This window comes from Alosa pseudoharengus, unplaced genomic scaffold (assembly GCF_046254945.1).
Source record: "Alosa pseudoharengus isolate Yale_2024_CS ecotype anadromous, Long Island Sound unplaced genomic scaffold, YU_APseudo_1.1 YU_APseudo_1.1_scf_7, whole genome shotgun sequence".
NCBI classification, from domain to species: domain Eukaryota; kingdom Metazoa; phylum Chordata; class Actinopteri; order Clupeiformes; family Clupeidae; genus Alosa; species Alosa pseudoharengus.
Genome location: NW_027468859.1, coordinates 26,981,826 through 27,008,710, shown reverse-complemented (window position 1 = coordinate 27,008,710; position 26,885 = coordinate 26,981,826). Strand labels below are relative to the sequence as shown.

Below are 26,885 nucleotides of genomic sequence, written 5' to 3'. Positions count from 1 at the left end.
CCATTATTTTTGCACCATCATGCTTCACAGTGTACTATTATTACATTACATTTAGCAGACACTTCTTGACCAAAGTATTACTTCAATTCAGTACCCGGGGGTCGTCTGACATACAGCTGTGTTCAAACAACTACTGTGAAGTGGTGCAAAAATCATGGTATGGGGATGCTTTTCATATTGCAGATCTTTATCGTATACCAGGGGTTTCATACATGTTGGACATCTTTATCGTATACCAGGGGTTTCTTTGTTTCCTGTAAAAACTTGATAATTGGTAATAATTTGAAATGGAATTGAATGTGAATGTTTCCATTACATTTGAAATATGGACCAAAACATAATGTCCCGAGTTCTATTGGATTAAGTGAGGGTAGTGTGGAGAACAGTCAACGGTATCAATTCCTTCATCCTCCAGGAACGGCCTGCACACTCTTGCCACATGTGGCCGGCCATTGTTGTGCACCAGGAGGAACCCAGGGCCCACTGCACCAGTACAGGGTCAGACAATGGGTCTGAAGATTTCATCCTGGCACCTAAGAGCAGTGAGGGTGTCGTTGTCTTGCCCATAGAGGTCTGTGCGTCCCTCCAAGGATATGCCTCCCCAGACCATCACTGACCCACCACCAAATCGGTCATGCTGAATGATGTTGCAGGCAGCATAACATTCTCCATGACATCTCGAGACTCTTTCACGTCTGTCACGTGCTCAGGGTGAACCTACTCTCATCTGTAAAAAGCACAGGGTGCCAGTGGCGGACCTGCCAATTTTGTATTCTATGACAAATGCCAATTGAGCGCCATACTGCAAAAACAGCTTATCTAATAAAATCTAACCAAGTGTTATTATGACTGCCACTAGCAGTCATAGGTTTAGTCAGTCTTCTGTAGTAATTTTGTGTCAACAATTCCCACGAAACTTGGTGGGCATGTAACCCCACAAGGATGACACGGAACTATTGATTTTCGTTTTGATCCGCCGCCCACATGTGATTATGGATGTAATGAAAAGCCCTTCTGTTTCTGTAGAGATTACTGTCAACTAGGGATTCACCGATAGGTCACATCAGTCTCAGCCAATATCAGCCTTGTTGACAGATATTGCACATTAATGACATTTACTGATACCAGTTTATGATGTTTGTGTTATTTTGCATCAATTCTGCACAATGTCAATGTTGTGCTACAAAGGTCTGAAAGACTTGACAATAGTTTATGAACAGCTTTGTTTCCACTCTACTAAAGGGTATAATAAACAACAACAACCCAGTAAACAATTATAAAAACATCGGTGTCGGCTCAGAATTTCACAGTCGGTGCATCCCTACTGTCAATCAACGCTGTTAATGGGCGTTTGTCGTAAACTTGGTTCTTATCTCCAGATCTACTTCCGTTTTTGTGAGGAATACCTAGATCACTCCACGATCACACATGCTAAGGTAAAATGCATTTCCTTGTTGAGAAATACATGCTGTCATGGAATTCCATATGCATTCCCAAGGAGGGCTCAAAATTAACAACAGACAAATGCAAGTAAATTGTGAATGTGGCTGGTAGCTTTCAGACACAACATATTGTGCTAGTGAGTGGCTGGGACATTTTGTCATTTATCTGTCAGTGGCTGATATTTATATTGGGAAAAGTTAATTGTTGACCTCTGCTCTTATGTATGTAATGTATGTACAGACAGACAGACACACATGACCCTGTGCAATACAAAGACACTGAACCAAAGGCATTTGTAACAGTTGTTTTCATGTATTTAAATTAATATCAATGCTTCTTTGTTGTATAATCAAAAACAAGGGATAGTAAGAGTAGAAACAAGAATAACATTAGTTTAATCGTATTTCATTTAAACATATTCCAAAATCCCCCACACTCCCTCAACCTGTCTTTTCTTCACATTCTTTAGAAAAGGGTGAGGAAGAAGCCCCAGAAAGCAGAAAGTAACAAAACTCTGGGAGCCATTCATATAAGGAGCGAAACACACACACACACACACACACACACACACACACACACCTGCTCTCTCAGAGAGTGATGCATCATTTGACAAACAGCAAAGGACATCATCCAAATCAAAGCAAAAGGTCTGGTAGATGGCACAGCTACAGTACAGTATGGTAGATCAAAGTGTTAACATCGGCAAGAGTTTCCAAATGTAAGGATATTAAATAATGTGAGCACCCTCACAGAAAACAAAAAAAATTGTAAACAAATATTGAAAATGACATATCAAACTACACACCATATTCCACCCTACTTGCATAGTAATTCCAAACAAAAAAGGGTCAGAACTCTGATCTAGTAATTTCACTTTTAGGAAGGGTTGCACTTCACTTCACGTGCAATAATCCAGTTTAAGGATTCAGGAATACCAAACATCATTTTTAGTAAATGCCACATGAATTAAACAGTAACATTATTTTCTAATGCTTGCGTTGCCTCCACAACAACCTCTGTTCAAACTGTAATGGGCTGTGAATTTTCCAAAAGAAAATTTTGGAATTTTGTCACGTGATGCCATCTATTCCAAGGTGAGAATTCCAAGCGAAGATCTATATTAGTGTCTTAGTGTCATTAGCGGGTTTCATTTGGTTTGATTGTAAAGCTAGTCAAGGATCAAATTATCTAATAGTCATTCACCTACTCTAACATGTGTGTAGCCTGATTGCTACTAAGCTGTAATTCACACTAATAATATGCTTATGAGAATACAGCGGAGGGAAAGTTATTAAAACCCATAGGCCTAGTAAGTCCTTTATGGTTTCACTCACACTCTCTCTCTCTCTCTCTCTCTCTCTCTCTCACACACACACACACACACACACACACACACACACACACACAGTCTGATGTCATCAAAACATGATACACCACTCTGTGTTCTATTCTCACAGTTCTATTCCATTCAACAACTCAGTCTACCTACTTGCTTTGCTCTGCAGCTGCATACTGCTAGGTGTGTACCTGGTATAATATAAAGGTATAACATAAATATAATCCTAACTGCCATATGCAACACAATTAAGACCCCTTTGTTCAAGCAAGGCTCACCTGTTTATACACAGTTATATTATGCAGTGACTAGTAACATAACCACCCGACACATGAATTAAAAACAAAAGTTTAAGGATAGGGAAAGTCTTTCTGATTATTAACCCATTTATTATGGGTTTTAACCTTTTAACCTACCCTAAAACGCCTCACAGGTTCCATGCCTTTTACTGCATGTTGTAAGGAAGTACTATTCCCAGTACACAAGTCCAACGCACAGGCTGACTCTCATGGCTAGGCGTGCCATTCATACATTCGTGGGGGGAGATAAGCAAGTGCAACCAGTAGCTATGTAATGGGGTGGATGTAAGAAGAAAGGGATGACTCATTTGGGACGATTGTGCTCAATGGATTGGGGAGCAGAGGAAAAGCATCAGCCTTCATCTTTCATCGAGTCAGAGAAAGCATACGTTAGAGGGAATGTGGATTTATGTGACTAAACCGGAAAGGCCTACAACTGGACAGTCAACACACACTCAGCACCAACTGGCTCACTGGACAGTCACTGAATGTTTTTGTGGTCACTCACACCACCTGACCAGCTCCGGAGAAACAAACAAAAACAAAACAAACAAACAAACTTGGGTGAAGCAGCAACAGTAGCGGTGTAAATCGAGGACTCCGGCTTGTGTACGTCAAAATCTGAGCGTCTGGGCTGGTACTACTACTATTACTACGACAGGCCACGACTCTTGTCCCTTATCACCAGCTGAAGACCAAGATAGGTCATCATCCCTTTTAATCACTAACGCTTTGAGTACCCCTGTAACAGTACAAATTCAGCAACCAAAAGAAACACACACACACACACAAAGAAATAAAAGTTGAGAAAGGGAAAAAAAGTATCAAAAACAAAACGGAAAAGAAAACAAGAATGGGACTGACAAACTAGTCAAAAATGAGGCATCTGTACAGAAGTCTCTCCCCTTTGCCCCTCTCTCTCTCTCTCTCTCTCACTCTCACTCTCTGTAACCCCCCCCCCCCCCCCCCACTGTCCTCCCTCTGTGTCTCACACCTTCTGCACCAGTGGTGGCGCGGCCTTTTTGCCGGCCTTCTTGAGGCGGCTACGGGCGTAGATGCGGAGGAAGAGGGCGAAGAAGACGACGGCGACGCCGAGCCCGCCCAGCGCCGAGACGGCGTGGCCGTAGAGGAAGCAGGAGAGCAGGATGGCGATGGCCTGCCGCAGGGTCATGATGATGGTGAAGACGGCGGCGCCGAACTGGCCGATGGTGTAGAAGATGAAGAGCTGCCCGCACGCCGAGCACACGGACAGCAGCACGGCGTGGAAGGCGAACTCCGAGTGGCGCAGCATGAAGCTCACCGAGTCGAAGAAGGCGCCCTGCTCCAGCAGTGAGCCCACGGTGAACAGGCACGAGAAAAGGTTGACGCCGAACATCATCTGCACCGACGACATCTTGTACTTGAACAGGTTGTCCTGCCAGTTGGACGTGAAGCTGTCGAACATGATGTAGCCGGCCAGGATGAGCACGCCCGAGAAGGTGGTGACGGTGGACGGGTGCTTGGAGCTCGTGCTGGACAGCAGAAACATGCTGACCCCCACGGAGATGAGCGCGGCCGTCAGGTACTCCCAGTACTCGTAGGTCTTGTGCGACACCAGCTTGCCCATGAGCATGACGGGGATGACCTTGGAGGCCTTGGCCAGCACCTGGGTGGGGAAGCTGATGTACTTAAGCGCCTCGTACTGGCACCAGCTGCTAAGGATGTTGGAGAGCGAGGCGAACGAGTACTTGTACATGGGCGCGCCGTGCCGCGGCTGCTTGAAGAGTGTGCACCACACGCCGGACACGGTCAGCGCCAAGATGCGGTTCATGAACACCAGGAACTGAGAGTCCTTGAAGCGCTCGCCGCTGCCGCCGCCTGCGCCGGCCTCGCCTCCGTCGCTTGCGCCATACGAGCGTGTCATCACACGCTCCTGCAGCACGCCCCATGTCAAGTACGACACCTGTGGACAGAGACACACACACACACACAGACACAGACACACAGACACAGACACAGACACACATTAAAGCAACACCAAAGCACTCCTGCTAAATGTTTATCCAGCACCGGCTTTGGAAATAACAATGTCCACAGACAAGGTAGAGTATGTTGCATGATTTTATGAAAGTATGATGCATTGCGACATCAGCTGAAGCAAGTCAAATTTGTAGTTTCTTATGTCTCATTCAAACTACAGATCCGCTACCAGATCCGGCAAACTTGCATAGTGCGGTTATAGCCGATAGAGGGCCGTGAAGCAAATGCAGAAGTGCCGTTCACCCTGTTACGAGTAGATGAACCACTGAAACGATTTTGGAAACATTATTTTAAGGTACAAAATAATCTTTGGTGTAGCTTTAATGGGATAACCCAGTGGCGGACCGTCAGGGCCTTCCACCTAACTATTTTCAGATTGACATTCACTGGAAACGTACATGTCACCAGAGCCCCTCTACGGATATTAGACATTCTCTGATGTCACACTGACATGGCTTTGGTTATAGCTATGGACAGTATATTGACCGTTTTTGTTTAAAAAATATATATTGATAAGCCTTCATTAAGCAAAATTATATCATGTAAAGTTACAGTGTCAACTGGACTACATGTTAGCAAGATGCACATAATGTCAGCTAGCTCTGCACATAGCTGGTCAGTAGCCTATGCAGGAATTGGTAAGTTTTGTTTCATGTTTATTTGATAACATAGACTTGTAATACATGCTTGTAATCTGGCCCTTTTCTATAAAAAGTGTTTTTGTGCTGCTTGCAAACCGCAGTGCTTGGTTACTACTAGATTGTATGCTAGCTTGAAGTTGTGTGTGAGTTGATGTGGTTTTGGTGAAGCTGTCTGGATCGGCATCTATGTGAAAATTGTCATTTGCCTTGGTTTCCTGCCCTGCTAATTAGTCTGACTATTGTGTTTTGTGGACATTATTGGTGAAATCAATGGCATGGCCATCAGACATTATGAAATAGGCAACAAGCAGTAGTAGCAGCATAGGGCAATACATTTTCTAACTTTTATGTTTAATATCATGGTGGTGTGCTGAGAATTTTTCTTAGCATTTTCTGTTGAGACACTCTCATAAATACTTTTGGCAAACACTGTAGGATAGCCTACTGTAGTTCCACATTAGCTTTTGAATAATCAGAGCAGCAGCACAATCTAAAACAGTTGCACTGTAACGTTAACGTTAAAGCTACAGCTAAGTAGGAGAGCCCTACAAACAGTCTGAAGCAAGTTTGCTGATGTCAGATTAAACTATTAAATGAACACATCATTGTAGACCTGTGGCAGTGCTATATGTGCGTGCAAGTCATGAACATAAGATAGCCAACCGATAGCCTAAATATTTCAAAATAGTCTGCACAAACCCATACTTGAGCGCACTTGGTGTTCACTTTCAATATGACATGGACTAAATTGCACGTCTTCACCGGACAGTAGCAGGCAGCAGATTGTAATGAATATGGGTGATAAATAAGTAGCCTAGCCTAGCAGCCTATTCACTTTGCTGCTGATAAGGATGATGGCCGGGTGCTATTCGCCTAATAAAGATCTAAGCAATGCGGAATTCAGCTTGGAACATTACTTGTTTGTCTAACGAAGATTATAGAGTGCTACACAGATTTGCGTGAAAAAGAGAAAACTCCCCCCCCCCCCACCGTGAAATTGCACATTTTAACGCAGAAATGAAAAAAAAATATCATTGAAGGCCTAACCAATGAACGCACGGTCCGCCACTGGGATAACCCAACACTAGAACAATGTGTAAGTCAATTTACAGCGACCAAAGAGGGTTGAAGTGTTTAAACATAATCTTGGCATAAGACACAAAAATGCTCCTGTGTAGACTGTATTTGTACGAGTTACTGATTTATGCCCCAGTCTCTGTGCCTTAACAGTTAGTCTAACTGCTGTATAAACAAATGTTTTTTTGTTTCCACACCATTAAAAATATCACACTTCATTACACATCATTAAACATATAATATATATTATATTATATATACTAATCTTACCTTAGTGGAATTTCAATAGTTATATGGCTAGCCATTACAAAAAGTATTTAACACATATAGCCAGATATATGACATTCTATTTGTCATCAACTTAAATGTCAGAGGTTTACTTAATGCCATGCCAACATTTACTCTCGAGCTCAATCCAACAAGCTGACATAACTCACAGAAACAATGACTGCCCCAAAGTACATATCTTCCGAATGGGTAAATAGGATTACCTCTCTTTACCTACACAAAATTATGCAGTTACAAAGCATCCTGTTTCCTGCCTGAGATAACTCTGCTACAAAGCATACTTGGGCCATTCATGAATTGGCACAAAGGGAAGGCCTGGCATTCATGTTAAGCAGCCCATGCCGCGATGAGATCTAATAGCATTATAGCTGTCCTTGTCTGAGTAGTTTCACAGCAAGCTCCAGTACTGAGAAAGGATTTTAGATTCACCACTAACATAAGCATCCAAACTAACTATTTTTTCATATGCAAAAACGGCAACATAAGGTTATCAGTCTAATACTGATAAAGTTCATAAAATTAGAATAGAACATGCGGCTGTATTGCTACCCTATATACTCGTTCTGAATATTTAATTCTCAAAGTTTCAACTATCCCACCTATGACAACCATAGACATCTTTCCTGGTGAGCTCACATGATCACATCACTATTCCAGGTGACATTTCTGACACACCTGCGCTTGCACACACTTTCACTTTAGACCAGGCACCACCAGGCAAAGGATCCTATGCACATGTCTGGGTGGGTCAATACACTCAGGTGTGTCCTACAACAAACCAGGGAGTTGTAAATTCACCTGTGGGTGAGTTCCTTCGAAGCCATGGCATTTTTATGATACTTATAAAGATAATCATACAACGTCCAACTCTCACTCAATGCTGCAGAAACACGAAAATATGACTTTGATATAAGTAGGCTATCATTTCAGTTTCTGTTGATATTATTGCACGATAGGAAATTGCAGTCACAGTATTAAATAGTGACCTTGCAAGATCCCTAATCATTCATAGTCTGTGACTTAAAACTCTATGACTAGCCTTTAGATGTGAGAGGGTCTGAGGCTAATCTTTCAAAAATCTTTTCCAAATTTTTGCAAAGTCTGTCAGTGTAGTCAAGTCAAGTCAAATTTTATTTCTATAGCACATTTACAGACGGCTGAGCCGAACCAAAGTGCTTCACAATAAAGTGCTAAGTGCAATAAACAAAGGAATGACCAAAGGCAGAAAGAAAGAAAAACGAAAAGGGCAACAAGACAATGACAGTAGGAGTTAAAATAATGCAAAAAAAGAGAACATTTAAAAAGGTAGCACTACACTATGCACCGACACTTAAAAAAGGAGACACTAATCAAAGGCAAGAGAATGGGCTGCACGGATGTGGAGGGGGAGGCAGTTCCAGAGTCTAGGGGCTGCTACTGCGAAGGCTTTGTTCCCCCTTGGTTTTTAGCCTGGACATGGGCACTTCTAACAGCAGTTGGTCAACTGACCGTAGTGCTCTGGAAGGGATTGTGGTGGCTCCACAATCTAGTCCCTATCTATCTATCAAATCTCCTAACCCCATACACACGTTCCCACACTCACTCTACAGATGCCCATCTCCTATTCACCCCCCCCCCCCCCCCCAAGCTTCGCTTCATGGGTGACAGGGCCTTCAGTGTGGCTGGGCCTAAACTCTGGAATGCCCTGCCACTGGCAGTGTGCAAATGCATAGCACTATACACCTTCAAAACCATGCTGAAAAACACATCTGTTCAGAATAGCTTTCCCCTTTTGCCTCCTAACACAACACTATCCACTTTCCTTTATTTCTGTATCATCTCACCAATCACGTGCAGTCACTCCTTATGCAGTGCGTGCACGCGCTCGCACACACGCACACACACACGAGAAGCTAGAAAACGGGGGTATATTTCATTAACAATAGCCTACAGGACGTCTTTCGCATTTGCAACAGCTCAAAGTACTGTAGGCTACTAAGCCAACAACGTGGGCACAGTAACCAGGTTCCCTGTTAAATCCCAAGATAAAAATGCTCATTAGCCAACTACTATATTCTTACTACATCATCAAGGCATGGGGCATAGCGACAGGTCAATTGTTCAGTGTGCTTGGGTAACTTGAAAGGTGCTTATAAATAGAATTTGTGATCATTGTAGAGTCTGTTCATCTCTTGAATGATATGACAACTTTAGAGATAACTCTAAAGATACAGCACAGCCTCAACATTGCGTGCCAGAGGTCGATACTTCTGGTTCTTCCAGATAAATCTCAATTAACTACCTGTAAAACCAGCAAAAATATCATTCCCACAACTCCCAACCAACTGTATACTGTTATGATTGATGCTTCCCTCCCACGTGATAACCCAGGTCCCATCTGAATTGCCACAACCTGATAATAACAATTCTGACTGGCTTAGTTTGAATTGACAAAAGAATAGTTAAGTGAAAAGCTATAGCACTGTTCAATCCCTGCACTGTTCACTTTTGCACTACCACCATTGCACACACTCTACCATAGCACCTTGTCATGGTTATTGGATCACACGACCATACCAGACCTTTGTAATCACTTCACAAATTTCTACCTCTAAATTTCTGTGAGTGATTTTTATGTATGTGAGATATATGTGTGTTTGTTGTGTTATGGTTGTCTAAGCTACTGGATGCCTAAAATTTCCCTCGGGATGAAAGTATCTATCTATCTATCTATCTATCTATCTATCCATCCATCCATCTTAAGCATGATTCAAATAACCCTGCTCTGACCCCGGTCCAATGAATGGAAAGTGCTGTAAAATATTGTGTTCTTGGTATGAGGTTTGAACAATTCAATCACACAATGGCATAATCTCACCTGAAGTCCTGCAGCACAGAATATCAACTTAAATGCCTGGCTTGTTGAGGAAGACAACTCTGTGTCACTCCTGGACGGTGTCGGTGCATCATCCAACAGACCAGCCTTTGCCTCATTCCCAAACACACAGGCCTTTATTACTGGGAAGCAAAGGCCTCGACCTGGGGAGGGGGGGGGGTATATTTAATAATGTGCTTGATGAAGCATTTATCAAAACGATCAGAAAGATAAAAAATGAGCAAAATGGTTAACCCCTCACCTGTCTCTAAGTAGTTGATCCTCTTGAAGTAGCTGATGAGAAAATAGCCGGGGATGATGATGGTGGAATAGCCGAGGACATTGAGGAGGAACTTGAAGACCCACATATCTTGCCAGCCATCCAGTAAAGAGGACTCATCTGACTCAGCAAGAGCCAGGGGCAAAGTGCCAAGCATGAGAAACAGCCTGGGGAACACAGGTGGAAAAGGGAGTCTCAGTCAGGCCCCAAATTACCTTCACTAGTCGAGAACACAATAGGGTAAAGTAGTGAAACAAAAGTTAGCTAAGAGCTATAAGGCTAAAACATTTTTAGGATTCTATGATAAAAAAAGGTCATTTCAGAAGCTTTGACATGATTCCTTTCATATACAGCGCTCTGTGTATGTGTGTGTGTGAGAGAGATTCTTCAAATAGGCCTCCTCCCAGAGGCCAGAGCCCTAACAGAGCCTCTTTGTGTCAAAGCCCTACGGCATCCAGGCCAATGACAGGACCAGCACAGGCCCACCGTGGAACAACCTGGTCTTTTGAGCAGGCAGTTCATGAAAGAAGGAATTGAATGCCTTCCTTTGCTAAGACATTTGGAAACATAAGCTCACCTGATGACTGAACGGGTGACGGGCTTTCCCACCTGTTTCTTAAATGCTAAATGAAAGGAATGTCAACAGATATTTTATGTCGCCTAAGAAAGTTTCAGTATTGTCTCATTTGTGTATGAATAGACAGGGTGGGCGCGCCTGTATTCAGAAGGATTGCGATTAAATCCTCCAGGATATGATTGCTGCTGTTGAGCAGGGAAAGCTTGACAGCTATTTTCCTGTTCAAATATTCTGCCAGCGTGGCCTAATGCATCTATGATAGGTTGGTGACTGACCACAGAGACGCATGCCATCTCTTGGCGGAAAAAATCCGAGTTTGTTCGTGTTCTGAGTTGGGAATAACCAACATGACCCTGTGCACATACAAGGCAATAGCCAGAAAGTTATTTAGTCTACAATCGGATGCTTGGGCTCAATAAAACAATATTCTTCTTGTTGTTTTTTGAGTAAATAAGAGATTCACTAACAAACAAACTTTTATGATAAGACCCCGACCTCCCTTTACAACAAAGAACACAGGTACATAAGATGATGGTTGCATTACGATATAATAGTTGATTTAGGGGCATGACTAGAAACATTATGTGAGAATGAAGGCACCCTCGCGTTTTCTAAAGTAACGTTTACGTCAGATTAAGATAAATTAATGCTAGGACCTAGTAAGCCATGATAGCATGTTCACTACTGCTTTGTAACATTAGCCTACTTGTCAATACTAACCAAAGACGTTTTAACGTCACTGATAGTAACGTTTAACCTTAACTTAGTTGACGTTGCCTTGCAGATGACTTTGTGGGTAGTTAACTGTCTATGGGGTAGACTAGCTAGCCAATATTTTATCCTTAGCTAACGTTAGACCAAAGGAGGTAATAACAGCGAGTGCATGCTAAGTCGTTTTTCTGCACAACGTCAACTAAACGGGTTAATCACCATGAAACCTCAGAAGCTAAGAAGAAAACAGGTTAAAAAGGTCTTGGAGATTGTATTAGATGCTAGATACATTTCTCTAAAAAGATAGCTAGCTCAATCAGTTCACTTATGAATGCTAAATGGCTGTTAGCTGGCTAACGTTACCAAGACACCAAGCAGTTGAAACTGTTGATGACTGCCCTAGCCACCACAGAGATGACCAAAAATGTTAAAGCAGCCAAGACAGTTAAACTTCTCCAGAGGTATGCGATATTAAAAGGACCGACACATATGTAAAGTGCTAACCACTTACCTCCATGAAAAAGAAGGCATTTTCTCTCAACTCTTCTCGAGCTCTGAACACTGGCGTTTCAGAGACGCCGCACACTGTACCACCTTCGTTGAGACCAAGCATGAACTGCAGAGAATCGATTTTAAATAAGATAAGCAATATTAAAGTTACGTTGGCAGCAGAGATTATTATTTTGAACTTGTCTCCACACACTGCTCTCATCTGGACAGTTGGCGAAACGTAGGGTTTCCTTCAGTATGCAAATCAGAATAAATCTCCTCCCTTGTCACTGCCAACGGAGTGCTGAAACCCGAAACCACCATGACAGACTATGGACCTATTCGGGACCAACACTGACACCACTTGGAAGGGAGGACTACCAACTCCATTCTACACTAAAACACAATAACGTTTCTATGTGGGTGTCTATCCCACTTTCAAGAGCAACACGAACTGCTCATTGTGTGAGCCACTTAACATTTCAGGCCTACTGTGTTGGGCAACTAGGGTCTACTCTGTAATAGCTGCAATAACTAATTCAAAAGAATATTATTATTAGGCCTGTCTTGTCTGGCACCGTCAAAATGATAAATGGCTTACCTTACATATAAAATAACACAGTATTTGAAGATAATCTATAAACATCAGTTAAATTATCTGTCTAGATTTACTTCATTTTTGGCCCATGCCCAACACTCCACCAAGTTTCAAAACATTCTGCCTAGTAGTTTGCATGCTGAGCTGATGAACAATGAGAATGGGAGGTAATGAATAGGCATACGCTATAGGCCTGCTTGTAGAACCATTGTGTTCAATAGACAAGAGCAAGACTGCAAGAAGGAAGATAGTAGATAGTATCTCTTACAGACACACAATTTACAGGAAATAGGGCTGCTGCTCAGCAAGGAAGTTATGTGTTGAAAGTGAGTTAGCATTGTCATTGGCTGTAATTACACATAGACCAGGGTGCAATGTTAAGGCAATAGCCGCTAAAGATGAGATGAGAAAGTAGGCAACTCAGTCAACAGATAATCTCCACTCTCCATAAAATAAATCAAAGCATGCTCAGTTTATTACAGTGATAACATAGTACACATGTGCATCTCAAAAATTAGAATAGTATGGGAAAAGTAAATTTTCTCCTGTCATTTATGTCAAAAAGTAAAACTTTCATATAATCTAGATTCATTACATCTAAAGTTAAATATGTCAAGCTTGTTTTGTTTTAATCTTGATTATTCTAATCTTGATGATTATGGTTTACAGCTCATGGGAATCAAAAATCCAGAAGGCTATCTCAAAAAGTTAGAATAAAGAATTTATAATAGTCATTTTGACCCGAGACGAGCCTCAGCTAATTTCAGTTTTTGCCCATTGCTTACACATTAAAATCGAATGCTTAGACCAAAGCCTCAATACTTAAACTTCTTGTAGCATACTTTAAACACTGTTTAACCATAGCTTTGCCCATTGTTTGCAATAATCTGCAACACACTTATTGAGAAACACTACACACGATTTCTTACATTAGACAATACACAACCCACACACATACCTGAAAACACTTACAGAGAAAACTGAACACCAATTAGTCTGAGGCTTAGCACTACAAATAGACTACAGGTAAGTTATTGTGTACAATACCTGTTCAAGTATGTACATTTACATTGAGTACACGTTTTCAGTTCTGTATTTGCCCCTTTACTCCCCATTTTTAAAACCTATCAAAGAATTATTTTCAGTGGGCCAATGAAAAGTATGACCACAAACCACATACATGCATGCCTCTTTTGCAAGCAATGGAAGGGGCATGCAGAGATATTGAGATGGGGTCAGTTCAAGGGTGCATATGGCACACAAGGTGATATTTTCCCCGTTGCCTAGCCCGAGAGGACATCACCTGCGACTTCGACGAGGACTTGTGGCCAGATCTGAACAGAAGGCAGGATCTAGCCCCCACCACCTACACACACAAGTAAAAAAATACATGTTTTTTTCGACAGCAATTTCTCCAGTAATTGTATTTTTTTTCTGTTACTTTTGTTTTGTTGCTACATTTTTTATTTGTTTAGAGTCCATTCACTTACAGTATTGCACTGATAAGTGTGATTCTACTTTTCTTTTGTTTTTTGTAAAAAACTTTTGTTGCAAAAAAAGTAGAAAATCTCTTTTAGGTTGGAGTCTGAGAAAATGACAATAAAAATAGAAACACAAAGACTGCAGTGTTTTAAAACACATCATTGTGTTGCTGCTAATTTGAAAGAGTAATTCAAACGGTGCATGTGTGTATAGTTTTATTGCAATAATTACATTTTTAGTTAGGATTGTTGAGTTTTAATTGTAGTGTTTCATTTTGGCATGTAAGTTGTTCATCTCCATGTGCTATGTCTTATATGGCTGTGTGAAGAGTTTTGACATAATGAGCCAAATTCTGCAAAAGGTGTGTAAGCAATAGGCAAAAACTGTCAAGTCATACATGCCAAGTAGGGGCAAAGTCTGGTAAAGAGGTGGCAGTTTGTGTATTTTTAAAACAATGGCATGTATGAATAATTGATTGATGACCTATTGCTGAATTACAATCTACATTACTGAAGATTTAGAGGCTGCAATGGCAAAACAACACCCAGTAGTATCTTCTCTCCCACATGGGAAAGCAAATGATTAACAAAGAAAACAGATTAGATCATTTTAATTTTTTTATTAAAAAACATAGACTACTGTTGTACATTTGCAGAAAATAACTGAGCCAAACTGGTTAAAGCTTTAACCACTAAGAATATTCAAGACAAAGAAAATTAACAACTTATTTGTACAAGTGTCATGGACTAAACAGGCCACCAACTTGTCCACTCTTAGCGCCAGATCATTTAAATAAAGAGTATAGAGAACGTTTCACACACCAGTGTCTTACACATAGTTTACTGTGATGGGTCTGTGTGAAAAATATAGCCTATGGATTCAACTGACAATGGAGGGCATATTCCAATATTTATTTTCCCCAGTGACTAATCTGAGATCATGAAGAAGATGCAAGAGCAATTCAAACTGTTGTGGAAATAGACAATCATGCCATCAGAATTAGGTAAACATGATTTAACACAATCTTGCTGGGTACAAGTGGTTGAAAGCATGGCTCATTTCTTATAACATTACTATAAAATCATACACAGCAAGACTTTATCATATCCATACTAAGATGCAGAAAGGCCTATAATGCATCATCTATCTCAAGAAAAGAGAGAAATAGCCCGATTAGATCAGCTAATAACGAACTATTCCCCACCTTGAGTTTGACTATTATAATAAACTTAACAGACATGTCTTTAAATATTGGTACCTTTAATGATGTAAAACTTCTTCAAGCCATGATGATGAAAATTCATAAGATATTTACTTCACTCCTTAAAGCACTTGAAGCATTAGTTACTTTTGAGAGAGATACTGTTGTTTTCTATACATACATAAATAGCTGCAGATACTATGAGGTTCCCAGTGAATGAAAGGCATTATGGCTTGTTCTGTGAGCATGCCTTGTCTTGCTCTTTGATTTAGAAATTCACCCCTACCACAGATCTTCCAGAGATCTGAATGTCATCAAATGGGAAAAGGGCAAGGATCTGTAGGACAAGAAAGAAGAAGTCACATTTCACACACATAATTGTTAAGAATAGACTACAACTCAGATGACCCTGACAAAAACAAGTTAGATAAAGGCATACGAGCAAATAGAGCTATAGCCGACACCGTCTTGCACTAGTCCGAAGCACTAACCAGTGTGATTACTAGGTATGTTAGCCGTGGCCTACTGGTTAGCGCTTCGGATTTGAAACCGGAGGGTTGCCGGTTCGAACCCCGACCAGTAGGCACGGCTGAAGTGCCCTTGAGCAAGGCACTTAACCTCTCACTGCTCCCCGAGCGCCGCTGTAGTTGCAGGCAGCTCACTGCGCCGGGATTAGTGTGTGCTTCACCTCACTGTGTGTTCACTGTGTGCTGAGTGTGTTTCACTAATTCACGGATTGGGATAAATGCAGAGACCAAATTTCCCTCCCGGGATCAAAAGAGTATATATACTTATACTAAAAATGTTTGTATGCTTTAAGTGACCCATAACGGTCAGTAGTATGTCAAAGAGATTGTGACTTACGTCATCATTGCCATCGGCGAGGTCTAGCGCCGTCTCATCCTCCATGTTCCTGATCATCTGGTCTGCTCCTGACTGGCAAAGCAGGTTGGCGATGGTGGCATCCTGCCTGCCCACTGCCAAGTGTAGAGGCGTGCAGCCGTTGAACATGGCGGCGTCGACGTTCGCCCCCTTGTTCAGCAGCAACGTCACGGCTGACACGTCATGGAGCTCCACAGCCATGTGCAGCGGGCTCTTGCCACTAGTCCCTTCCTGGTGCACAGGCATAAGAGAATGTTTGTCAAAAAAACAGACACATGCTGATGATGACCACAGATTTATAGTGAACTATTAGCAGGCTCAAACGAAGCGGAAGATGAAGATTGCCACTAAAATTCACTACAATTATTTGAACATCATCTGGAAAGTAATCTGTCAAAAATACTTCAGTACAAAGTAGGCCTACTATTACTATTACTTTAACACTTACAAAACATTGCTCTGTAAAATATAAATAATGCCCTTGCTTTCAGACCCAATTGACTAAAACAAAAGAAAGGAAGAAGAGAGCGAACATAAGCTGTGTCTGCTAGGAGAGAGATCATGAGGCCCACAGGACTTGTGATAAAAATAGGAAATCAAGTGTGAGAAAGGGGTGTGAAATGACACACAATATGAAGAAATCCAAGCTTTCTGGCCACCATACAGTAACAAGTTAACACTTCACCCCCCATGAGAGCCGGAAAAAAAAATTACAGCTCTAGCACCAAATCTTTCCTTAAGACAGCATTCATTAATACACTTAAGTTTCAGACAATGTAAACTTTAGTCTGTGGTTTAAAAAAGAGTTTTGAGGTTTTTTTCTGCAGCTTGGCAATAAGCTCAGCATTGTCCCTGTGTCCTGTGACCCCTTTATAACGTTGTGAATCTGAAATGGCCGTTGTTGCTGAGCTCTTCTTGTGGTCATATGAGAGGCCTGGCAGAAGCAGGGGGACTCCAGAAAAAGTCCTTGCACGTCAGCCCTCTGGGCCTGAACCTTTTAATGTCCCAACTCCAGTTACAGCCTCATGAATCTCTTACAAGATCCAGTCAACTAGCTCAAATCACCTCAGCTCTGAGCCCTGAATTCTTGAACTTGGTGAAGTCATGATAGCTACTAGAGTACCTCTAATGAGAAGAGTAGCTCTAATGCAATCAATTTCATGTTTTAAGACGAGTAAACTGATCAGAAATATAAAAAAGAACCACCACATAGTCTAGTGGCCTTGCAATAAAATGCATTATGCCAAAAGTGCACAAGTGAAGTGACAAGGTGACAAGGAAGACACTATAGCTCTCAGTACATCAGAGCTCAGCTCCAGTTAGAAGTATGAATTACTGCCATATACCGCATCACAGCACACAATTCCAAGCTCACCTGCACATTCAGGTTGGCACCCTTCTTTATCAGGAGCTTCATGAGCCGATGGCGTCTGTGCAACGTAGCCAGGTGGAGGCAGGTGACACCTGAAAGCAGGTATGCACAGGTAACTAAGAAAATCAATATTCAAGACCATCTGAACAGTGAGACTCATCAATAGTGAATGGGCTTCCATTTGGAAACTGGGAAAGTGAAGCTTTGCCACTTGACAGTAAACACGAAATACTGAGACATTGACTTTTCCAGCAAATTGGTCTGTGAGTGTTTCAATAGTGACAGTAATGAAAACAATTGCTTGATAGAGCTGTAACAAGTCTGATGGCATAATATACCGCATGCAGCCCAAGACATCTCTATAATGGCCTGATTTGTTTCAGTGGTTGCACTTTTCCACACATATTTAATAATATTATTGTTGATTAAAATCACAAAAATGCAGACATCATCCACACTACACTACGCCTTTAGCCATACCATCATCAAAATACTGTATCAATGAAAAAGTCTGTTGAGGATACATGCATACAGTAAATAAGCACTTCATAGGTCAACAAAAGTCTATACCATATAAAGTATGTGTTTCATGTTAAAGAAGCCCTATGCAACAATTTTAGCAAAAATGACCTTAATTATGCAGGTTGAGAGTCGTTCTGGTGGTTCTACAACACTTTCTGGGTCGTTTGGTGGGTGCTTCGTCTCCCCCTATCGCTTCTCCACTGAAAAACTGAATATGCAACTTTCTAAACCCGGACCGGGTAAATCTGGATGTGACTCAGCGGAAGTATCCAATCGCGCCTCGAAAATGTAGTCAGATTGTAGTTTCTAAGAAGACTGCAAAACGACGCCGACTTGGCTTTGTTGCTGTTGAAATTGTAAGTAGCCTACCCTTGGGTGAACTTTTTTGTAATGTGGTTTGATAGTCTCTTGAACAATGTGTTTGCTCGACGTTTTATTGTGAGCCCTGTATGTGTTTAGCTTGGTTTCTTGATGGCTAGCTCGCTAGCTAGTGGGGGTTTAGCGTAGCAGTCACTTGCTACCGAAGCTGCAGGGGGAGCTATGTCGTGAAAAATGCGATCCCAAATCCGGCGAAAACACAGAAACAGCGAAAGAATAACCAGCCCTGCATAGGGCTTCTTTAAGTAGCCCTATCTTGCCTCATATTTAAATACTTGGATTATTTAACCAACAGTTGTTCTGGAGGACTAAAATGAGAACTGCCGTAATTATTTATAGTTAATATTTAACTCCTCTTGTGCAGACAGTGAATTTTCTTTCTTTAATAGCGGATCAACATTGCCAGCACTATGTCTTTCCAAGATACACTCTTCAAACTAGAACATCTGCAAACTTGGTAGGCTACCAACAGAGATACATCTCCATTAGCATAGCTCACCATAATAGGTGGAGATAGCTAATAAAATAGACATATTATCCATATCAGCTTATATATCCATATCAGTTAAGATATATGCTTCTAGTGTGTCTTTATAACGCTTTCCCTTTGTGGTCCTAGCTTTGCAAATGGGCCAATCAATACATTCCATCATTCACTGGCTTAGAAGCAGCAATCAGGATTTCACCTTACATTCTAGCCCTCTAACTAAACAATAGCAATAGATTGTGTTCTACAGTAGTATATCCACATGATTGCTCAGGATTCTATTGTTTTATATAAATTGTTTAATTTCTCCCAATTTATGCATCAGACATGTCAACCCTTGTGTAAAAACTATTTTGGTATATTTGTTAATGTTTTAATCAGTAAATTTGCACAACTGCTGGTGATGAGCCAAAATTCTTCAGCTGTAGGCCAACTTCAAATTTCACATGAGTGAGTTACATGATTAATGATTTATGATGATGTGTGTTTTCTCTGAGAAACTATGTTGTTTGGACAAACAACATTCACAGAGAGAGAGAGTAATGCAGAGAGATTTTGATGGATTGAGCTGCCATGGGTGACATGCAGACATTTTATATGAAAGTTTGTTCAGCTGGTAAAAGAACTGTGGATGAGAGCCCACTGTATACTAACCACCACTACTGGGTGAGAACCCTTTCCCATATATTTCCTATAATGCATCTCCACATAGTGACCACACAGCCCAGGTGACACCCACCTCTCCAGTTCTGTGCCTCTAGTACTGGGGTGAGCTGGCTGGGTGGGATGTCCCGCGTCATCTCGCTGGCGCAATCCCCGCGCCCCTGCTCACAGGCTACATGCAGTGGGGTGTTCCCATCGTGGTCCTGCAGCGCCAGGCCGGCTCCCCCTTCCACCAGCCTCCGCACCACCGCCGGGAGGTCCAGGTACGTAGCCAGGTGTAATGGCGTCTGCAAGAATCAAATCGAAAGCAAAGAAGTTGCTTTATTCTGAATGAGCTCCTTACAGACCAATAGCATGTGTCAAGGTTTCAAAATCCCTGTGCACAGCCCTTCTTCCTCCAGGTGCTGATGGTGTGCAGTATAACTATTGAAAAGTAAAAAAGTAGTATACATCGCAGCCGTGGCCTACTGGTTAGCGCTTCAGACGTGTAACCGGAGGGTTGCCGGTTCGAAGCCCGAACCAGTAGGCACGGCTGAAGTGCCCTTGAGCAAGGCACCTAACCCCTCACTGCTCGCCGAGCGCCGCTGTTGATGCAGCTCACTGCGTCGGGATTAGTGTGTGCTTCACCTCACTGTGTGTACACTGTGTGCGGTGTGTGTTTCACTAATTCACGGATTGGGTTAAATGCAGAGACCAAATTTCGCTCACAGGATCAAAAGAGTATAATATACTTATATATACTATATATACTTATATAAACTGGAGGGTATTTTGCTGACTTTATTTGGCCAATCGCATGCGCGTTTGTAAAATGCTGTTTATTTGTTTTACTTTTTTATTTGATGGGCCCATCTTCTTGTTTGTCTTTTATGTTACTTGTATTAAGTGGTGTACAACTGTTTTCCTTGGTTTTGCTTTTACTGTGGTGACGGTCAGTTTTTGAGTGTTAGTGTAGTTTTGTTTATGTTGTGAAACCTTCAATAAAAAGTTAATCACAAAAAAAGAAGTTGCTTTATTGGGTTTTCCCCCTGCTTGTGTTGGTTTTTAACGACTCTTACTGTGTAACACAGAGATGTGTGAAAATGTTAAGTGTTCCAAGAAGAAAGAATTCATCCAATCAAAATGTATGTTGACCGGTAGACTAACACAACTTAAGTAAAATAAATATAATACATTTATTTTATAACATAAAATCTCATGTAGTAAAATATACAAAAGGCACAATGAAGTCACTGTAGCGCCACAAATCTACAAAAGCAAGGAAGATTAAGAAGCAACAGCAGATAAAAGACAACAGACTGTGAGGGAGGAATCCTTCAGACAGTGGGAGTCTCACCAATTAGCAATATCTCAACACAGCCGGACAACAACAAAGGCTGGATGGCTGCAATGGTGTAGCTTGGAAGGGAGGGGGTGACAGACTGCATTTGTGGTGCTGAATTTGGAGACTGAACTTCAGCAAAAGACAGTGGTGAATGGCATGAAGAGAGGGAAATTTGACATGAGATCTGTGAGAGGATAGACTAACAACACTCTTAAAACGAATGTGTTTAAAACAACACAACTTGTGTTGTTTTTAACACATCTCTGTGTCCAGATAGGGACAACACAGTTTGTGTTGTACTTGTTACACAACTTGCATTGAAAGCAACACAACTTGCATTGAAAGCAACACAACTTGCATTGAAAGCACACAACACAACTTGCGTTGTTTTTTTTTAACACATTTGTGTCCAGATAGGGACAACACATTAGTTTTAAGAGTGAATATCATATGGAATCAGGGAGAGGAAGTGTCCGAGTCTAGGTGCCAACTGGTAAAAGGGCACCGTCAGACAGAAGTGGAGGCTTGTGATGAGGCGATTTGCAGGGGGAAGCGGCGCCACCCGTGTGTGGGGACTAACCAGCATGTGGGAGGCACATGAATCAGTGATTGCACACAAAGTGTTTATGATGAGCTAGTTTTCATTGAGAAACAAGAGAGTTTTCACCCCAGGCTGTGGCTGTGGGGTGATGATTTTGGTGCTTACTCAATACCGGAACATATACTGACCACCAAGAGGAAACCGGTGAGCAACGCGGCTAATGTGTTGGACTTATTGTTTGCGTGGCTTATGGTAACTTCTTTGACTCAAGAGAAAAACAGTGTTCCATGAGTCATCTAAAACGCTGACTGTCACTAGTATCAGCTTCTGCCTGTGGACTAAACATGGCTTTTTTTTTTCGAGTGGTGGATGGTCTTTGTATAAGAGCTACATATCCATGTTGTTGCTTAACGAGAAACGTAAAGCGTAACAAAGGTTAGATAACAATTTCAGGGAAGTACCCACCCAGGTGTTATCTTTCCATTTGTTTTTAATTTCTATCTTTCGTTTTCGTTTCACGTCATATCACTGTAGGATCTATACAGATACCAAAAGTAACAAACTACAAGATTAAATTGTGCATTTAAAAGTGTGATGCTGCTACCAGTTCTAAGAAGGATTACAAAACAAGACCTGTAGCTTTCCAGTAACATTACAGTATTAATATGTGTATATATGATAATGTTAGAATGTGCTTTTAAAATTCCCCTCGGGATAATAAAGTATCTATCTAACATGTAAGCGTTCTCACACCTTGCCCCAAAAGAACATAACCTAACCTACTTTCTCAATGGTGACATATTTTTAGTCAATGAAAGGGGAGTTCCACCACACGCACTTCCTTATGAAAGCACCTGAGACGGTACACAGATAGAAAGCCATGAGCTGGATTTAGATCATGAGGCTAGGGGACACAAATTCACCTGGGGGAAACAAAACAAACAAACAACGACAAAAGCCACAGTACGCACAGTAGTCATGAAGCACGTTGCCGTGGTTACCTGATACAAGTTGTTCTGAAGGTCCAGAACCTGCTTGGGAAACAGCTCAATCAACCAATCTGCAAACTGTACGGCCTCATGGATTACGGCTAGGTGCAGGATTCTGGACAAAGACAAAGAGAGGTTTCCGGTAAATGTTCAGAATCCATGTACCAATTGAGCATGAATGAATGTAGGTGTACCATTGTTCATCCAACTCAAAAAGAGAACAGTGTCAAAGGAAAATAAAAAGAGAGCAGGGGGAAAATGTGGCAAGAAATACTGAGAAACGTCTGAGCAAAAGATCAGCATCAACAGGCACACAGGTAGTGGAAGGCTGTCAAAACACGGTGGTTGATGTTGCGCAACACTGGAACTTTAGTACTTTGGCCACAGCCTTGAAATCAACGTGCAAAGTCTTTCCAAGGCTTTGAAGCTCTACAAGTTCTCCGTAATGCAGTGATGTGATGATCATCACATTTCACTTAACATGCAAGTGAGAATATGCATTAAATACTTGTATTCTTAATTCAAAAAAGTTACAGGGTACACGGGTAAAAAAACAAGAAAATGTTCCACCAAATGGTACCATATGTTTTTCAAATGTCCAGCACTTAAAAGGCAACCACACATAAGGTTCCTAGGATGTTCCTAACAATGTAAACACGTGCAAGGCAGCACTTTCATTCTGTAACATCGAGAGGAGTATTTATTTTGGAAGCAAGCCTAAAAATATTATTTTCCTGCTGAAATTGATTTCCAATACTATTCTAAGACTGTAGGGCTTAATGTTCCTAGTCAGAACAAATGTTGTGCCTAAAAGACCGTAAAAATTCCACTTCAAATTCTGTTCAGTCTTAAAGAACCACTGTTGCCAGTGAAGGGTTCAGGCTTTCACCTTCAAATGGGTCGTTCCATTTCCTGGTAAAAGAGCACTTCAGGCAAACAACCCTTTACTTTTTAAAGTGCAACTCATGCTCAAACAACATCACAATTGCTTCTGTTATGTATTAGGATTTAGACAGACAGGGTAATTGAGACATTAACAATTGGACAATCTCTGCATGTAAACACCTGTGTCCATGTCAAGTTTGGCCCTCAGTCAGTCAGCTAAGTGAATGCAATTAATGGCTGGGCCCAGACTGCAAACTGTACAATATATTTAAGCTGTTTTTGTTGTAAGCACAATAAAGTTTCCTTGAGACTCAGACATCAAACTGTCAGACAATTAAGTTGTGAAAGAGAAACAAGCCATTGTCAAAAATGAATGAACTAGACTATAACAGAAACTGAAATAAACCTGTCTGATGGGAAATGTGTAAGAGATGACCGATGGCTATGGCTATAAGAGTAAGTGTTTGAGTGACACAAATATCTTGAATTATAAAGCCTTGTCAGTGAAGCATGCATGCACATGTAAAGCAAAAGCAAGTCATTTCGCATATGGGGTGTGCACTCGGCTTCTTAACATGCTCTCCTATGTCTGCAGGTGTGTGCATATGCGTGTCTTTGTGTGTGTGTGTGTGTGTGTGTGTGTGTGTGTGTGAGAGAGAGATTTATCTGGAGGCCAGAGAAGGGTATCAGAACGTGTCCAGCCCAGCAAGGGAAATTCCATCATTCTACACTTCTGCTTTCTGTGACAGCAGTAGACTGAGGCAGACAGCTTTAAGTTCCTACTCACAAGAGCAAATAGCATATAGCCTATTAAATATTATTTAATATAAAAGGTATATTATAGTGCATACTTAATAACAGCTCTCCTTAATCTAGAAACACAAAACCTAGACGATTGTTGTGTTTTTAATTATTATTATTATTATTATTATTATTATAAGAGGCCTAAGGCCTATCAGATTGCACTAAGCTTAGTAGAATGAGGAAATTCATGTAAAATGTTGAAACCAACTAGTTGAGGTGGGTGGTGGTTAAGAGATGTGCTTATCCATGCGAGTAGCAGTATGGTGTGTACAAAGGGAACACATTAACTTTTGTTAGTTGAATTTAAATGATGTTGCTCTCTTTAACCAACTTGCTTTTGTTTTGTAGTTTTGTAAACTGAAATTAAGTAAGGCTATGATGGACATACAAAATACAAAAAAGATGTACCCCTGGGTCTAAATATAGACTATCAAATAAGCCTAGACCACAATACCTCCAGATTTTCAAGACTAGGCCTACCCAATTCTGCTTGCATGCACTGATTGCAACACTGTAATGGAAGGAATGCAAGACAGTTGTCAACACTGTAACATTATTTAGCCATCCTCCTGAACATGTTCTTTTGCAAAAATGCTAAATCATCCTTGAGTTTTGCAATAACTAAAAATACATACGTGTCTCCATCATCTGTAATGGTGGTTAGAAGATTCTTGACTTCCTGTTCATTGTGATCAGGGGTCTCTGCGCTCTCCGTGTCCTGAGAGCCTGCCGAGCAAGTCTTTAAAATGTCAGTAATGTTGTCGACTGTGATAGAGGATGAAATGTAAGCAGAGTCATGGCGTTCCTCGGTCACGCTGTCGAGTTTGTCTTTAACCTCTCCATCCTCAGGAGGACTCAGTTCATGTACAGGCTTGGAGTAATGCTCGTCTTTAGTGAGCGACTTGAAAGAATCAATACCGGAGTCAATTCGGTTATCCTCCAAGAGATCCACTTTCCCCTTCTCCTCGTCGCCGCTCGCCATAATGCAGTCAGATGACCTGCTCCCGACAGTGTGCCCGGCGCTTTGGAGTGGGCCCGCTCCAAAGAGATGAAGAAGTCAATCTCACCTGAAAAACAGCCGTTCCGTCGTGAAACCAAAGGGTCGAGAAATTGTTGAGTTTCATGCCACCACCGATAGCTTCGCTTTTACCACGGTCCAAAAAAAGAGAAACTCTTCTCTCATATTCAAACTCGCCGAAAACTTCTGTTGTTGTAGGCTAAGCATACGGCTACTTAAAGTTGCCGCATTAGGTGAATCCTGACGTCAAACAATTTTGGAGCCCTAAACTTGTTTTATGTCTACCTAGCTCAGAGCGCTATTGTAGAGTGCTATTCACAGGAGAGGGAAACGCCATGTGAACGATTTGGTTGACGCGCAAGTCTGTAGGCCTGAGCTGTTTTTGTTGGGGGGATTCCCCAAAGGGAGTGGCATGTTATTATAAGCCTATTCCAGTTCCTTTGCACTTTGGAGTGTCCCTGGCTTCACCAGATCACTTGACCTGGGGTAATTCACAGCAACTTTTAGCTTGAATTCTAACATGATATTCCAAAATTAGGCAATAAAATTAGAAACGAATTAAATATGTGGGGGAAAAAAAGAGGGCATAGGCCTATTATCTTCAACAACATATTACTATTTGAATGCATACAAATATGTAGGCTAACTTAACTATACGCAGTTCAGACTAAAGATGAAGATTAAAAACAGTTTCGATTTAAAATGTTGCCTTGCGCGGGTCGTACTTCCTGTTCACCACACGAGGGCAATATACACATAAAAAGATCAGAGCCATAGATAGACCGACTACAGCTTTGAAAAAAGATGACTCAGCCTATGATTACACAAATGCGCTTGGCATTATATGTCTTTGACTGTGTAGCACATGTGATTATGTCGGATAATTGTATGTTATTATTAATAACAATACCTATTGACAATTGAAAAGAAGTGCACAAAATATAATTTGTTGGCACAAAACACATAGGCTATAATTTCAAATCAAACACCATTTCCATCCTCAAATTGACGTTTCATTTTAAAAAAAAACATCACCTCAACACATCATATGAACCATGGCCAATACTAATCTGCATGCTAACTTATGATAGAACTAGGACTCTTCTCAATCTTACTCAGGGCAGAAGAGGCACTAATGCCCTAATTGTGAAATTGGCAAAACATACCCACTAAAGAGCAGAACATAACCTCACATCATGCTCATAACACATGTATGACATCCTCCTTTCATACACTCGAGACAAAGGCAAAAAAACAGCTTTATTCAGAGGGACAGCGCGCTGCTGCTGGTGGGGGGGGGGGGGGGGTTGTGGGTGGGTTAGGACGATTCTAAGGGCCCAGCACTGACAGGGGGCCCCCAGAGCCCCCCCTCCAATAATAATATATATTATCCGGGGGCCCAGAATTATTGTCTGTCATAGGGCTCAAATTTTCTAGCAGTGCCCCTGCACAGGGTCATACCTCAACATGCTGTTTTCACCAGTGTGAAGTGAAGTGAATATATATGATGATGCAATTTACCTAACCAGTCTAGCATAAATCATGTTGACAGAAGGAACAATAATAAACACTATATTGTCTCAGATGTCCACTCCACTCCAACACACCTACAGACTGGTAGTGTCTAAAAAGTGTATCATTTGCATTTAAACAACATGGTTAAATGGAGGAGGACATTTTTTATGGAAATGTCACCATCAGAGACAAAAATGCACTTTCCAAGAT

The 26,885-nt window shown here is 41.4% G+C and overlaps 2 protein-coding genes across 2 annotated transcripts; both read right to left on the bottom strand.

Annotated features, from left to right (window-relative positions):
• Positions 1-4,056: 4,056 nt before the first annotated feature.
• Positions 4,057-12,278, bottom strand: LOC143110032 (adenosine 3'-phospho 5'-phosphosulfate transporter 1-like). Its single transcript, XM_076272861.1, has 4 exons — positions 12,037-12,278; positions 10,220-10,404; positions 9,961-10,121; positions 4,057-5,020 (listed from the first exon to the last, which is right to left on the bottom strand). The coding sequence occupies exons 1-4, from the start codon at positions 12,054-12,056 to the stop codon at positions 4,067-4,069; spliced, it is 1,320 nt and encodes a 439-aa protein (XP_076128976.1). The 5' UTR covers positions 12,057-12,278; the 3' UTR covers positions 4,057-4,066.
• A 2,420-nt stretch (positions 12,279-14,698) lies between these two features.
• Positions 14,699-25,515, bottom strand: LOC143109170 (NF-kappa-B inhibitor epsilon-like). The gene is made up of 6 exons (XM_076271821.1): positions 24,778-25,515; positions 22,466-22,568; positions 19,676-19,886; positions 17,553-17,641; positions 16,160-16,408; positions 14,699-15,632 (listed from the first exon to the last, which is right to left on the bottom strand). The coding sequence occupies exons 1-6, from the start codon at positions 25,122-25,124 to the stop codon at positions 15,564-15,566; spliced, it is 1,068 nt and encodes a 355-aa protein (XP_076127936.1). The 5' UTR covers positions 25,125-25,515; the 3' UTR covers positions 14,699-15,563.
• Between the last annotated feature and the right edge of the window lie 1,370 nt (positions 25,516-26,885).